This window comes from Botrytis cinerea, chromosome 5 (genome assembly GCF_000143535.2).
Source record: "Botrytis cinerea B05.10 chromosome 5, complete sequence".
Classification (NCBI taxonomy): Eukaryota; Fungi; Ascomycota; class Leotiomycetes; order Helotiales; family Sclerotiniaceae; genus Botrytis; species Botrytis cinerea.
In genome coordinates this window covers 2,591,297-2,608,243 of record NC_037314.1, presented here as the reverse complement: position 1 = coordinate 2,608,243, position 16,947 = coordinate 2,591,297, and the positions used below count along the sequence as shown (strand labels likewise).

Genomic DNA, 16,947 nt, shown 5'->3' with positions numbered 1-16,947 from the left:
TAGTGATTGGTCTATGACGACGGTTCTGAAGCTTAGTAATTATAATGAGAGCTTCATCCGTTATTTTTTGGATGTGAATTATTTCCCTTACAGAGATGACATATAAGTGAATTACTTCTGGAAGGATGGATGGGAGTCAAGATCTTGTAGATCCGCGTTTCCCTTTCTGCTAAAATACAGATGTAGAAACAAGAAGCGGAGAAACTGAATCTAGTACATATAATCCATGGCAATACGACACCAAGCAGCCCTCTAAATTTATACACAGTATATTGTGAGCGTAGGTCCTGTATGAGTGCAAAGCAGTATGAGATAACATGTGTGGATTCTAGCATCGGTATCTATGCACTTCAACTCACCCTAGCTAAACTTCCTTTCATTCTGTCTACCAAACTTCACGCGCATAGCTTACACATCTCAAGCTATACAAACTCTCCACCCTACTCTCCACCAAAATCTGCATACACAGTATCAACTGGACTAGAGAGAATCGTCATGTATCACGAAACTATTGTTGAAGGCTGATTCCACAAAGTACATGCAATCTTGATGAAAATCCACTTACCTACCAAATGAAAATGGACGAGTAGTAAATCTCAACAGCGACAGATAATTAATCTACATTGTATACTCAATGACGGACCAACCAATGGCAATGGCATATCAAATATCGGCGAGAAAATCACAAAGCCACTGACTTGCATCATCTTTCTCTCTCTGGGGTATCTACAGGAAGGCAACTGGAGCACTTCTAGTCAGATACTTGCTTCTCCTGGGGTGAGTTGTGATGATAAGTTGTGTGAAGTTGTAGTTACATTTTCAAAGGCTTGGGCTGGATTCGGGGTTGAAGTAGTCTAGAACATGCCATTGATTGTCTACTTTATAGAAACATCATTTTCACGTCTTATGCTTAAGCATTTTATCCCACTGCGTCAGATCCATGTGTGTAAAGGTACTGACTCGATCTACAAATGAATCGATTTCTATCGGGCACTGCTATTCAAGAGAATCCTGAAAGCAATTGGCACTCCCAGCTTTGTCTTGGTTGCACCTGTATTGCATTAGATAAAATTCATTTCCACCCGTATCAAATTCCGTTCCTCGCCAGAAACTAAATTCATTCTTCTATCTAATTTCTTCACCCAGTCGCAAATCATCACATATACACTGCCATTCCTATCGTCTCAATGCTAGAATTACACTCTGCTGTCAATTCCTTATGGACATAATCACAATGCGTGTTTCGCCGATCAAAATTACTATGAATAATTCATCTCCAAAATTTATGTACGAAATTTCCTTGTTCTAGCTGTTGCCTTCGAGAAGTAGTTCATTCCAAATGTGGAGTTTTGATGGCTTTTTCTCTGAATGACAACCTCTTTTATACCATCACTTGACAATTGAACCTCACTCTTATGGCATGGCTTCACAATTAATTCTTCCTCCTTTTCGTAAGCAGCCCGACTTGATGTTTTGGATTTCTAGTATAAAATATTACTCAACATCTTTAGTTCTACATCAATAGTCGGCGGTTGCTTCCTGTGGTTTCAGGTGTCTGTATCCTCTGAGGGCTCGAGGAAATGGTATGATTAAAGGAAAAAGATTTGAAACAGATTGAAATCTAACCATTCTAAAAGAAAATATTCTTTGGGAGCTTTCCCTTTTACAACCAGCTTTCTAAAATTCTTCAAGGTTGTAAACATCCTTTCTCTCTCCAATATCGAACAGTCATATTAGACGTAGTAAAATTGATTTTAGACAAGACCAGGGGAATATAGGTGTATCTTTTCGAGTTAATTTGTTACGACATAATTATACAGGTTCCCTATATCCAGGAGAAATTCCTCCATGACAAGTGCAAATCCAACGATGAATTATGAAACGAAATGACAGCGTGACTACGACAAGATGCGACGCGATGACCGTGCTTGATAGACTACCAGATGAGAACTCTCGACTTTCTATACTAATCCTCTGTATAATGATCCATCCGGTCTTCGATTGGGATATAAATCCCAATTCTAGTATTGGAACCACAGGAATCTTGTCTCCACCATGCCGGGTGGACAGCGTCCGTTTATAACATGTGATGAGGAAATACGTCAAAGAGGTCTAAACTTCTGTATGTTTAAAAACTTAAATTCATCAAAATCTCAAGGCTCATGTGAATTCTCAGAAACATCTCAATTCATGCCTGCCGCTCATTCATATTCAACTCCCGAACTATACTGGCCATCAAAGCGACGTGTGTGTGTGCGTGACACATGGAAAACGCATTCCTCAACGACCAACCATCTCATTGAGAAATAATAAAAGCGTTATTGGCAGTAAGAAATATGGATTATTTTATCTGCGAAAAGCATTTGAATGACGAAAATGCCATGCTAAGTAAAAGGTCTGTTCTAAGCGATCCTGATAACATGTGTAATTTCAGCGACTTTTGTAGAGCTTTGAAACTGACATGTAGATTATTTCCTTCTCATCTACTCCTGTCTGTAACTCTGGAGTTACATCAATATACGAAGGATGAATAACAGAAATTCCCGTGCGAATGTAGCATCTAATACCAGCTCCATGAGTGAAATAGTTTAGACCTATCCAAGTATGCTGCAATATCACTTCTCGAGCAACTTCAAGATTCTAGATTATCACCTACATAATAAAATCTATTTCTCCTTCCCCTCTACCGTTTGGTCCCTTTTCGAAAAGCCAATTCGAGTTTGTTTCGTAGACTATAGTTATTTCCATCCCCTATTCCCCGTTATTTCTGTCCAGTTCTTCAGTCTCCTCTCGTTCTCTTATTTGACCAACTCTTTAATTAATAAACACTGCTCCAATCCAAAAGCGGAATAGCATAATTTCTCTCAACTTTACCTCACTCATTTCAAATTCCACTAGAAATTCTATACATAGCTATCCAGTTCAATCAAATACATACAAATTATGATCCTACTCCATTCATCTGTTTCCAACCCATGATCGAGATACGGTGAGCCATTCGAAAACTCAAGAATTAATAGGATAATACCAAAGGATTCAATGGGAGTGGAATAGGGTAGGACAAAAAAATGATGATGAACAATCATCATTTCTATCTTTAATCTCTCATCCTCCCCCCCCCCCCCCTTTTTTTTTAAAAAAAAAAAATCTCCCTTCCCCTTTCTAACCGATCCTGTCACTCCCACCCAATCAAAATCCCCAGATAATCAATCACCGGTCATCCAACCACCAGGTATACAAATCCCGCCTCCCCTCCCCCCAATCAATGCAAAGGAAATAACAGAATAATGAATCACACAGGAAAAGAACCAGGAACCGCATTAGAGCAAGTGAGCGCTCCTCCACTACCCAATCGTATTGAAAGATGTCATCTATTCTATATCCTATCTCCAACAACTATTTGTTTTTCTTTCGTCTATAATATAACTAGGATTAACTATGCAAGTTTACACCTACACAAATTTATTAGATATGAATGCGGATGGTAAATATCATCATTACTGGCCTTAGCATTTATTTCTCCATGATCATTGCCATCACTCCCTTCACAGTCACTATTCACTCCCCTAAAATCAAACAACACCCAATGTTTAATACTAAAAGTGATTCCCCTCACCCCCCTTACAAGCCCCAAGGTAATAATTTCTATTACTTACCTTAACCTTGATCCCCCCAAACTCTTTGAATTCCAGATCAGAAATGACTTTTAATATCTTTGAATTCTATAAAGGGTATCATATCGCACATTATATACCTCCATACTAGGTACACTCAATCATCCTCCTCTCAAGCTTTCGAAGTTGCTTAACGTTATCCAAGCATCTACACCCACATCCACATCTCATCCAAAATAATTATCCCGCAAGCTAAAATAACCCAAAAGCACATCTACCTATCCACTTTCAATTAAAGCCAGTCGATATCTAGCAATCTTCCTCCAAAGCTCATTGCTAGGTTCATTCGCAGATTCCTGCATTCATAAGTTCATCCGATCATTCTTCCCTTATTCCTTGCGGCGGAATAGCGTTTTCGGGGCCTTGTCCCGGGACATTTATTTCTGCCTCTTTTTCCCTTTCCGTTTCTTTTCCCTTGCCTTTATCCACCGCAGGAATTATATTATGCCCAGTTCCCCCAGTTGAAGCATTCCTCGTATGCGTTCTCTGTGTCGTCATCTCAGCAGAACTCGCCGCGTTCCCACCATCTCTACTTCCCAAACTCAATCCCCTCAATCTACCCCCCACAACCCTATCCAAAAATCTTCTCTCCTCCCTTTTCCTCCTCTCCTCTTCCTCTAAAAATCTTCTCTCCTTTTCAGCACTCTCGCTCTTATCTATTGCATCCTCTTCTCTCCTTCTCACCTCCTCCTTATCTAACATTTTGTCTCTCCTCCTCACCACTTTCCCCACCACTTTCTTTGCTCTCTTCCTCGTCTTCACATATGCTTCTAGTCCCACTAATACCGCATACGATCTCGAAATGCTTACTCTTCCCATATCACAACCTTCTCCTTTGAGATTTTTGACAAAAGCGCGAAAATTGGAGACAGGAGGTCTATAATGCCCACTTAATGGACTGAGTTTTGTCAATCTTCCATCTTTTATTTTGATCAACCCGGCTGCACTAATTCGACTTCCGTGAAGAAAAGAAGAATGTTGAAATGCACCAGATTGCTTAATTCCAACATAAAGACGAAACGAAGTATCAGCTACAAAAATCCACGTATTCTTCTTGACCGAACCACGAAGGAGTTTATTGAAGATGGTAGATGCGGACATATGGGAAACCTTCTTCATGCCTTGTGCGTTATCATATTCGGGAGATGCGTATTTAGAGGCGCGAGATTCTTCCTGTTGGGCTTCGAGCCTTTGTTCTTGAGTTTGAGGCTGTGTATGGATGTGTGTATGTGAATGATGATGAAGAGGAGATTCATCGCTGGAACTTTCACTGTCGGATTCCCCTTCATTATCTGCTTCGCCTCTTAATGGCGTAAAAACAGGCGTATCGTCGTCATTTCTCACGATTCCTTTCATACTATCTCTCCACTCCGTTGTCGTATCAATCCTTTCACCATTCTTAGCCCAGCGTAATCTTCCATCTCCATCAATCTTGACCAAGTAATCCAATCTCTCCTCCTTGCTCAAATATCTTACTTGTTCCCTATCCAACCTTTCCCTCGGACAACCTTGACAATCAATAAATCTTCCCTCTCCATAATCCAACCAATAAAAGAAATTCTCATTCGTATTTGCTTTTTTCCATTCCCCATGATACGTACGAAGGTTTGAACCATACCTATGTTTCAGATCGACCATTTCAAGAAAATATTGCAAGTCCATTATCTTCGCTGCTTTTTGTCTTGCAGCCTTTTCTTCCATCCGACGTTTTCGTCTCGCGGCACGTTCTTCTTCATTTAGATCTCCAGAATCTCCATCGCTCTCTTCATCCGATTCCTCATCTCCACCTGCTCTTCGAGCTATCATGCCAATTTTCTTCCAGTTTTCTCGAGCGTGAGAGGTTCGATTTTGTGACGTTGCCACTGAACTCCCAATTCCTTCTGTGTCAATTGGCGGTTCTCCCTCAACATCAGAACTCCTCCTACCTCCTTCGTTCTCTCCACCATCTCTCGCTCTAGGTGTCGTCAAATTTCTATACCTAGCCTCCTTAACCGCTTCCACCCATCGAGTTCCAACATCCAATCTTTTTCCTTCCAGAATCCTACGTTCCCTATGTCCTCTATAATTTCTCTGTATAAGTTCTGCGGCTTTCCTCCTTTCATCTTCACTCAGATTTGGATCTTCACTTAACCGTCTCGCGATCGCTTCTTTTTCTTTTTCTTCTTGAACATGATTGATTTCTTGGATAACCTCGGGCGGTGGCATGACGAGAGAATTAATGTATTCTTGATGAGATTTCGAAGATGCTTTACTAGAAACACTGACGCGGGATTGATGATGTGAATGTTGGGAATTTGATCGACTGTGAGGTAGTCGAGAATTCGATCGATTGTGATTCGGATTTGTAGTCGTTGGGGTTCTATTTGCCGGCAATGTTGTTGTCGTCGTCGTCGCAGATCTCGAAGGGAAAGTAAATTCGCTATTTGTTGTATCCTCAAATTTTATTTTCGAATCGCATTTCTCATGGGTTGTATTTCCATTGATTCCATTGATCCCATTCACTTCTTCGTACGGCTTATAATTCCCACCACGCGCATTCACATTCGCATTCACATTCGCAGTCGGTATATTTTCTCGCACGGAACCCAAACTCCGCCTCGATGTATTTTTATCCAAAGGTTCATCACAATCAGGGTATGAAGCCGCAACCAATGGAGGGGTCATTTTCATGACGGGAGATCTTGGCGAACCGGGATTCAACAAGAGAACAAGAAAGATTCAGGATAAATGGACAATTCTCTTCATCAGTCTGAGAAAGATGAAGACCGGCTTTGTTAATTGAGATATAACAATGTTCAGTAGTATAAAGTGTCCATGAGTGTGAGTCAAAATGAAGTCAAGGATGAAATGTACAAGACAATGGAAATTCTGGAATGTCTCAAGTGACATTCCATTTGCAGAACCTCGGGAGTTGTTTTCTCTTCGTACCTTGATTTGATGGGAGTTCCAACCTCAGACTTCCTACGAGCAGTCCAAGCCTTTCACATCTGCATCCGGTGGGAACATCAGTCCATACCTAGGCGTTCATACCAACATTCTAGCCAATACCCACCCCAAATGCTTCTCTTCCTCGTTTGTATCATATGTACATCCGTCTTGGATGTCCCGTTGGCGTATCAAGGTTTCCTCACAATGACGTTGAAAGGCTAATTCGTTGCGTAACTTCTTGCTCAGCCTTACAAGTATCCCCGGTCAGAGTTGTGGCTAGCATCTTGGAAATGTAACCTGCATAACCACGTGATAGTCTTACTTTTCTATTGATAGACAGTCTCTGTGTGGCGTGGCGCATGCGGTTAACGGCATCTATCTACATGTCATGTAAAGGCGAGACTGCACCATGATCTTACAACTCTTCCACTTCACTTGTCAAATCGCTTGCCACGTATATCTGTTCACACAGATCTAGCACATCAACAAAAAAGCTTCGACTTTGCCAATACATCACCACCAATAATATCTTCCCGCCCCCCCCCCCCCCCCAACCGCTAAATTGTGTCCATCATGCTGCAGAGCATGTGAGAATCTAGATATCGACTCGAGCTGGGTGATCATTGCAGTTGGGTTAGCTCTATGACCCAGAAAGCTGAGAGTTAGTAGCCCTTTGCCAATTCGATCGATATCGCCCATTGGACCCGGTGCTCTAGATGAATATCAATCAACCAAACCCCAAAGTGCCATTTCCAAATTCCCATGTCTAATTGGGATTTCAAGCACTTGGCTGTATGGATTGAGGCTTGGGAGCTTAGTGGTGCCAACGACGATCCATTCTCTAAAAGGATTGAGAAAACCCCATGTTATCTCGAATGTAGTGGTGGGAAATGCACCAGACCCCACTACTCCCCTGTCTAGAACCTTTGGAGATACAATTTTGGATATAGACCTCCACTGCATCATGTCATGAAGAGCTATACATGGGGTAAACGGCGATATTATACTGGAAAGGTCATCAGCGAGCCAGCCCCTTACAACATGACGCCTGATAAGATCAAAGTCTATCTTCCCATAAACGCTTCAGTAATATGCAAGTACCCATTCCGGATGACTGCATATGGGGAGGGGCATCTAAAATCGCGGATAATGTGTGCATGAGTAGTTGTCGAAGTCTTAGTGTATACAGTTGCGATTTGAAATGAGAGAAATTGATTCCGAGGACATGCAAGGTTTTTGTTCTAGCAAGGCAAAGGAAATTTCAATTTTACAGGAGGTTGGTAAACACAGGACAGTAGTAGTAAATTCTTAATCGATTCAGTCTATCTGTAGCTATTGCTACGCTGACTATGAAACACAAGATGTGTGTGTCCGCTGTTAGTAGTAGACCATAGTCCGGTACACACACATCCCCATCAAGACCAGTTCTCCCAGCTCAGCCCAACTCGGAATATGTTTTACTTTAATCAATCCCGCCCTAAAAAATAGAAGGATACACATCATATGGCTTCACCCCACCCAGGAAATTAAGTAAAAATAAAAACATGCCCTACATTTCCAACCGAGATCCCAACTCCCCTATCCAGCAAAGTTGCACGCTAGAATCCCATCATTCCTTCTACTCAATGCTCATACAAAGTCTCGTCTCAAACACAAATATCGATTAATGAAAAGAAAAAAAAACATATAAATAACTTATCCATCCCAAGATCGAGTTTCACAAAAAAGACGCCCGAATTTCAAACATTCATTGACACTAAACCAGGTGAGCATAACTACACGTACATTCACTTCGCCCTAGATCTTAAATCAATCTCCTACCCAGAACACAAGCCCTCAAGCTTAACAAAGATCTCCCATCCTCATCAAAAATCCGACAGATCCACTACTTCAGCCGCTCAATACCCTCCCTCTTTAAGAATGGCTGTCCACAAAAGTAGACTTGGGTATCGTGATGCTCTCAAGCCTTTTCCACAGGAGATCTTGCGAATCTATGATATGCTACATCCGAAATACACCTTATGCTACTGCTATCCATGTCAACGACGAGAACGCGGAAACTCTCCCCACAAGCCTCATTTCACTATCGCGTAAGTCCCAATCGAGGGGGAAGACTAGATGTGTGTTAAATCTGCCCAGAGCCAGTGGATTTCTACAGCGGTTGAAGATAAAGCCCACAAAACAGTAGTCAGTCAGTCGGTCAGCCAGCCAGCCAGACAAAGATTTCAACCCCTCCAGTTGCCATTGCCAAACCACAAGTTCAACTACCATCGCAGGACTACGATAGGAACGCATCAAATTAAATCAAATCAATCCAAATCCCACTATCACATACTACATACATAAAAAATGCACTTCCCATCCCATCCCACCCCGAGACCCGAGACCCGAACCCCAAAAGCACCATAAACAAAACAACTAACCATCCAACCATCCAACCATCTATCCACACACAACCCAATAACCCGGCAACCCCCCCCCAAAACTAAATCCCAAATCCGATTTCCCCTCAACCACACCCTCACTACACAGAAACAAACCCAAATCCAAACCCAAACCCAAACAACTACGTGCTCCCAATCACCCATCAACAATTACAGATCATCTTCTTCGGACCCCCAACTCCCCAACTCCCCACGCCCCGGTAGAGAAAGGAGCAGATCTCGCAACTTCATAGATAGATGTATTGAAATTGATCGATCCATCCATCGATCCATCCATGAAACAAACCAACAAACCAACAAACAAACCAACAAACAAACTGCAGAGGGAAATTCTCGCTCGCTCGCTCGCTTGCAAGGGACACGCTATAAATATAGACAGACATCTAATAGCCGGCCGATTCTTACAAGCAATCAGCCTCCTAGTTAGTACCTACCTAGTCAGGGAAAGCGGTCGTCCCTATTCAAAAAAAAAAAAAAAGAAAAAAGAAAAAAAAAAAAAAAACAAAACAATACTATTTGAAAAAAGATTATACTATCAAGTTTAGCGAAATCATAGCCAATTGAAATGAATAATGAGAATAGATTTGTGATTTTATTTTACAAATTGAATAAAGTTAGTTAAGTTGTTTACGAAGAAAAAAAAAATCCAAGGGGGATAACTGCTTTTGGGGAACAATCGCCTTCCCTGATGGGAAACTGGGAGGTTGCTTATTATAAGAGCTGATTATTAGTACGCGACACATACATATATCATTATAGCAACAACATCTTGAATCCATCTGCAATCAAAATTTGCTGGGAGAAAAAAAAAGGTATTATTAACAAGTTTATATGGACCAAGTACGAAGTCACTAATCACTTCCTTCCTACCCCTCTCCCTCCTCCCATCCATCCGTTCATTCATTCATCTAATCTCTTCGAATCCAATCAAATGAAAATCCACCAGTATGCAACCAGAATATCAAGAAAGTTACTTATTCGCTTCACCCTCAAAGGGTTCGCAACGCCATGCAAATGCTTAATAACCTCTCTTCCTCCCTCCATCCCGTACTCTCTTCCTCCCCCTTCAGAATTTTCGGTATTAAAATATCTATATGCATCCCATCCATACATGAACTCATTCCTTTTTTTGTTTGACCTCAAGTCAAGTCCGAGAGACCCATCCATTCGTTACTCATCATCACCCATCCATCCATCCATTATCTACCCGTACCGACCATACCCACGAGTGAAATAAATCTCTACGTGTCCCTAGCTATACCCATGAAATACATACGATCTACCATCATTTCTATCATTCCAATGGCTTCTCAAATACATCAACAATGTACTCTATGCATCTCAACGTCTCAACTCCTCTAATCAACTCTCTTTCCATTTGGCACTCCAATTGGACTCTTCGTTCCACTTCCACTTGGGGTTCTCTTCCCATTAATCTCCAACCCTCTCTTCTCTAACCTCTTCTCCATTTCTTGATTCCTATAGATCTCCTCCAACTTCTGTTCCGGAATTGTCAAACAATTAATCCCCAAGTATTCACAAATACTCGTAACCACTAACCAAGCCCATCTAAAGTAAACCACTAAAGCAAAAATGAAGTATGCTCTCAAATACCATAATTCCACTCCTACACTAACAGCTGGTAAACCAAATCGAGGTAGATTACCAAGAATGGCACCACCAACAAGTGGCGTAAGCATGACTGTCCAGTAAGGAAATGGTTGTCTTGTGAGATGTGCCAGAATGATTTTCGTCGTCATTCTTCCAAAGACAAAACTCATTGTGAGACAGAAAAGTACCAAGCGGTTTTCTTCCATAAGTGTTGAATATGGAGAGAAAAGCCAAGCTCCAATACTGAAAGTAAAAACGGCCATAGGAGTCCATTCGAGGAAAACCGGCAAGACAGGCAAGTTATCTCTTCTTCTGGCTTTAATTACGTTTATAACGCAGAAAGGAACATGAATACCGAATAATGAGACAACGAGAATAGGGACCCATAAATCTCTAACGGAATATGAACCAAAGAATTCATGATATCCGAGGAAATAATGGTGGCCAACTAAATCCGTTATTCGATGTGTCCAAATCTCGGGTCCATAATAACCACTCAAGATCATAATCGTGCAAGCCAAGATTAATCCCTCAGTTGGTCCATTGAAAATTCCCAAGTATAAAGTATGTGTATGGTATGTTTCCCAGGTTGAAAAGAACATAGGTAAACAAGGAATCAATGCGGTAAAGATTCCAGCTCTGGATGTACCCAGGCCCATAGCAGCTGTTTCGCATAGAGATGCAAGTGTGCAATTGAGAGAATCGATTCCGTGGTCAAAGAGTTCACCAAGACCGCTGGATGTTCCTGTTCTTCGAGCTTGCTTTCCATCTACATTGTCCATTGTTGAATACATCCATAATCCGAAGGCGAAACTGTAATATAACCATGATGGTCCCTGTAAATCTAATTAGCTTTTGTATTTTTCCTTGCAGATTCGCAGATGAATGGATAGGTACAGTTTAAACAATGCAGAAAGAAATGAAAATAGTAGACGTAGGAATAGGAAACTTACAGGTCCCACCAAATCCGGCATGAAAATCTCCAGGCAAATAACATTACTCAGAATGAAAAAGAATCCCAATAATGTGACCATATTTGGTGCCAACCATAATGGCAATAATTCGACGAAGCCATTCCACTATATTGAACACTGTTAGTCTGCTTCTTCTTTCTTCTTTATGGGGGCAAGCCCCCAAACCCCCATTGCTCGCTGCGCTCGAGATTATCCTGTATAATTATCTGCAGGCTGATGTATGAGAGAAGAGGAAGGCTTCAATAGCAATATTCCCAATAGCTTTTCACTGCTTTCCGGGCCTATCCAATACGTCTGAAACTCCCGTCCTCCAAGCGCTTCAATCGTATATATCTCTTTCGCACTATATATACGCTATACACCAAAGCTCTTCTGGCATGTGCTGAAAGTCCCCTCCAAGCCCCAAGAATGGTAATAAGAAGAAAGGCCACCTACATAATGCTTCAAAATATAATTCGAAATTAAACTCTTGTCCACACTCGAATATTTGTACGATTTCAAATGCACGAGTGCTTCTTCCGACACGCATTCATGCGCTGCCTCTTCTATTTTGGTGCATTTATGTTAGCTTGTATTCCCACGTTTGAATCTTGTTAATTTTTGGGAGTGAGAGTTCAATCTGCGGAGAAATGCCATTCAATGCCATGCCACACTGTATCCTCTTCTCCTGTCTTCTCCCCTCACTTCCGAGCCCCCCCCTCCATCTCAAACGCAAACCCCACCCTAAATTCAGCAGGAAAAGAAAATCAAGAAGAAGAAAACTACTCACTCCTATTCGGCGCCATACCCAGCCCCATTCCCCTCTCCTTGGGCGTCTTGGGCGTCGTAACCGGCAATGGCAATTCCCCGTCTTCCTCTCGATAACCAATCGCCGACGCCGTGTTCACCGCCAGCAACTTATCAATCTTTCCGTGAATTTTCAATCGTGGTGGGTGGAATGCGCTTCCGACCCTCGCGACCTTGGGGTGAGGTTAGGTATTATATATGTGGGTTTTTTAGCGGGAAGAGTAGTGAGATGAGATGAGATATCAGGCTGAATGAATGAGCTGCGGAAGAGGCCGACGGTATGCGGGAATGGTGTAATGGGCGATGTCTTGTGCGATGATGGAATGTGAGCCGTCAATTCGTGGTCAATTGCTCATCATCGATATTCTCTCGTGTGTTGTGTGAATGATGGTGTCTAGAGTGCAGTGGTCCGCGGGGTGAAATCGAAATCAATCCAAACACTCGAGAGAGATGGGCCAACAGGAAGAAGAAAAGGAAAAAAAAATAGAAACCTTCCAGAAACCAAATTAAAATCAAATCAAATCAAATCAAATCTTCACAAGCCAAAAAGTTGGGAAGCTAGCCAGCTACTGACCAGGGACTTTATTTCTTTCGTTCCAAGGGGGAAACGAAGAGAGGAGAGACTAACCCAACAGATCTACCACATCAAAATTTGAAAGTTGTCGGTCGGTCGGGGTCAGGGGCTCGAAGCTACTGGAGAACAGGATAGAACAGGACAGGACAGGACAGGAATATTCCAAAGCTTCGACTCTCGAATTGGAAGTTCTTCTAGAAGATTTATTCACTCTAATGCCAGCCAGTTGACCAGGGATACAAATGAATTCCACGTCAGCTCGTTTTCTTTCTGCGTTCTTCTTGTGCCCTTCTACCGCTCTCCCCTTCTCTTAGCAAATCAATCGCTTAGGATATCACAAGCGGGAAATACATGTGAAGCGGTAAAGATGTCGACATCTCCATATTATACAACACATATACACACACACATACATATACAAACCATATAATATACAACGTCTACTTACCAAGTAACCTAGCTACAAGACAATGCACATATACATATACATATACACACATACGTACAACACTTACGAGGCCTTTCTTCAGACTCCCTCGTCAATCTAGATAGAAAATATATAAATATCTAACTTGTAATACCTGGAGAATACCTACCTACCTACCTACATCTGCAACTGATTGGCATCCTTATTCACTCACCTACTCATTCACTCACCTACTCACTCACCTACAACATATCTACCACACAGACTAGACCATACCATCCCATCTAACCCAACCCAACACAACACAAATACATAACTACCTCCTACCTACAACTTACAACCTATCTAGACAACACTCAAGAATTCTCTTTCTTTTGCCCTTCCCTTCCCTTCCCTTCCCTTCCTTCTCTCCTTCTTTTCCCTTTCACATGTCAATTCCATCATCCATCCAACCCACTCACCAACATACCCACTCCTCATACCCACCCACCACCACCACCATACCCATACCCATACCCATACCCATACCAATCCACCCACCTATCCAACCACACCACCACCAGCACCACCACCACCACAACCACAACCACCACCACCACCAAGAACAGAATAGGGGCACGGCTCCCAAACTCCAACCTCCAACCTCCAACCTCCCGCACCAACCCGATCGACCGCCGTTTTCCATCCCATCCCATCCCATTCCTCTCTCTCTCTCTCTCCTCGATCCGGTCCCCTCCCTACCAAAACCCCCAAGTCAGTCAGTCAATCCATCCATCCATCCATCCATCCAGCAGCCAATCAGACGATTCAATTCCCAGATCCAAACTATCAATATCAGGGACCATTCATTCACTCATTCACTCGTTCATTCACTACTCATCCATCCATTTATTATAATAAACCCACCCATGAATAATAAATAGACAAGTTAAAATGAAATAAGTTACTGCGTATAGTTAAGTTAAGTCAAAGAATAATTCAATATCTATTAACGAGTCAACTACCTATGCATGTATATTCTCTTTTTTTTTTTTTTTTCTCTCGGCTCAATTGATACATACGGTACAAAATACATACATACATCACGCAACATGGCATTCATGGATGGATGGATAATCTAACTAACACAACGAAACAAAACAAAATACATTTATTATTTCATCTACATTACATTACATTACATTACATTACACTACACTACACTACACTACCTACTCTGAGTCTACACAGTTTCAAATCAAGTCGGAATAGATTGCATCAAGATTACCAAATCAGCACATCTCAGCAATCCCAAAATCATCGAGTCATGGTCATGGAACAATAAGTATGCTTAAAAACTTTTGCTTCTATTTCGTAGCCAGAAGTATAGCTCTTGTTAATCTCCATCTGAAAAGATCTAGATCCTTCCTTCCTTCCTTCTTTTCTTCATTCCTTTTCAAAATAATCCCCTTCATTACCATATTAATCCCACCCGAGCTCAGCTACATGCTTAAGCAAGTAATCTAGCGCCAGCTCTCTCCATTAAGCTCATCCATGTTTGTATCCAGGATGTCCGACATTGTAATATGTATGTGCAAGAAGCAGAAACCAACTCGACGCTCCCAATCCTCCAACGCAGGAGAGAGAAGGAAGCCGAAAACAAAACGCACACGGAATGATCGCTAAAATTTCCAAAACTCCCCGAGGTACCAAATTCGAGAAGGTGTCGTTATGCAATAAAGGTCACCCATGTCAATATCATATATCACACGATATAAAATGATATGGCATGATATGAAGCCATACTTCACAAACGACACAGACCGATCCATTAATCCATCTCACCATCACCATCTCCGCGCATTAAAGAAGCGGTCAATTTACATTACCAAAGCAAACCCCGCAAAGAGGCCGGTAAAGACCACCGCCAAACCATACGATTTTCCGAAATCCACAGTCATCTGAGCACCACTCTTAGGAGTAGATGTTGAAGATGATCCACCCAATCCTGTATATGCAACGGCGTTGGTGCTGGAAGCTCCTGCGGTGCCAGTTGAGCTTTGAGTGGTACTCGAGGTGGTATTGACACGGGTTGGGTTTTGGGCTCCGCATGGATGATCATCTCGGCACGCTGCTTGACAAGTATTTACTCCGTTGCAGTTGTTGACGCAATTGGTGGCGTATTGGGTACAGATTAAGTATGGGAGGGTTAAGGAGTATTCGGATGCGTTGGGAGAGAGACCATTGCTGCAAACGCATGCATAGTCAAGGGTGTCCTAATTTCGAGTCAGTCGGATCTGCTTTCGGAGGCTGGGGAAGGGAAAAGTAGTGGTGGGAATATATATGTATGTGTATGTATACTTACAGGGTCACAAGTGTTGGTGGTAGTGCTGGAGCTACCGGCGCCAGTTTGCAAGCAGAGCGATGGACATGTTTGTGTTTGTGATTGACACCAACTTTCTAAAAGTGTGGAGTTAGGATATTTCTAGATTGCAGAGCCAGAAAATTGGAGGAAGACTTACCACGAGTAACCGGGTCGACACTTGCTGGATCAATGGTATATTGAGCAGTGGCAAAGCTAACAAGAGCTGCAGCAACGAAAGTGGTGGAGAAACGCATTTTGAAGCACGAGTGTTTGATGGCGAGTTAAGTTGAGGTGGCAGATTGATATTGCAGTGGCAGCTTTTTGCGTTTGACAATTATGTTTTCGAAGAAACTATTCATGAACATCGCAGGTCAGTCTTTCATCTCTCAAGATCGATCTTCGGGAAATGAGACGTTGCTCAAGTTTAAAAGTGGTGGCGGGAGTGTTTTCGTTTGCTAGATTGGAATGTAACGAGGAATCAATGAATGTTTACTTACCCTGCAGAGAATTGGATGCGAGGAGTGTATGGGATGTGAGAAGACGGTTGAACGAACGAATTCTTGCGATTCGATATTATTACCAGAGCAGAAGCAAAAAGCGAATGTGATTTCGAGAGGAGGGTGGAAGCAAATAAAAAGGAGTACGGGAGATGGATGGAAGAAGGAGAGGGAGGAGAGGGAGGAGAAAGAGGAGAAGATCAATGTTTAATAAAATGCATTTCAGTATCAAAATTGGCCGAGTGCTCACTCCTCATCTGGATCTGGTGAGCCCATTCATTCATTCATTCATTCATCCAACCCCAACCCCAACCCCAACTCATCCAAAAGCGCCTCCTTCTGCACCGCGATGGAGCTAGTATGGAATCCCCCGTCGTGGGAATTAAGCTTGACTTGGGTTAGCGGAGGTGAGTTTCTTTGCATTGGCATCTATGAAGTGCATGAATTTGGATCCATTTTGGGAAATGCTGTGAAATATTATAAATAATATGAAATACCGTGTGAAATTCTGTAAAATACCGAAATACTGCAAAATACTATCAAGTACCGTGAAATAGAAAGAAAGTACCATCAAAATAATGTTAAAAATAAATAAAAACAGAATTCTATAAAATCCTCACAAATCCCACGGAAATCCCAATAAAACATCCTCGGAGCCATCAAGACATGTCTTTATGATTAGCGTGCA

At 42.0% G+C, this 16,947-nt stretch overlaps 3 protein-coding genes across 3 annotated transcripts; all 3 read right to left on the bottom strand.

The window, feature by feature from the left end:
- Positions 1–3,678: 3,678 nt before the first annotated feature.
- Positions 3,679–6,850, bottom strand: BCIN_05g07350 (hypothetical protein). The gene has a single exon (XM_001550578.2). It carries the CDS (start codon positions 6,342–6,344, stop codon positions 3,993–3,995), a length of 2,352 nt encoding a protein of 783 aa, XP_001550628.2. The 5' UTR covers positions 6,345–6,850; the 3' UTR covers positions 3,679–3,992.
- A 2,976-nt stretch (positions 6,851–9,826) lies between these two features.
- On the bottom strand, positions 9,827–13,211 carry BCIN_05g07340 (hypothetical protein). The gene is made up of 4 exons (XM_024693195.1): positions 12,401–13,211; positions 12,067–12,176; positions 11,611–11,736; positions 9,827–11,493 (listed from the first exon to the last, which is right to left on the bottom strand). Exons 1-4 carry the CDS (start codon positions 12,426–12,428, stop codon positions 10,405–10,407), a joined length of 1,353 nt encoding a protein of 450 aa, XP_024548980.1. The 5' UTR covers positions 12,429–13,211; the 3' UTR covers positions 9,827–10,404.
- A 1,375-nt stretch (positions 13,212–14,586) lies between these two features.
- Positions 14,587–16,886, bottom strand: BCIN_05g07330 (hypothetical protein). The gene is made up of 3 exons (XM_001545744.2): positions 15,920–16,886; positions 15,763–15,857; positions 14,587–15,673 (listed from the first exon to the last, which is right to left on the bottom strand). Exons 1-3 carry the CDS (start codon positions 16,014–16,016, stop codon positions 15,278–15,280), a joined length of 588 nt encoding a protein of 195 aa, XP_001545794.1. The 5' UTR covers positions 16,017–16,886; the 3' UTR covers positions 14,587–15,277.
- Positions 16,887–16,947: the final 61 nt, after the last annotated feature.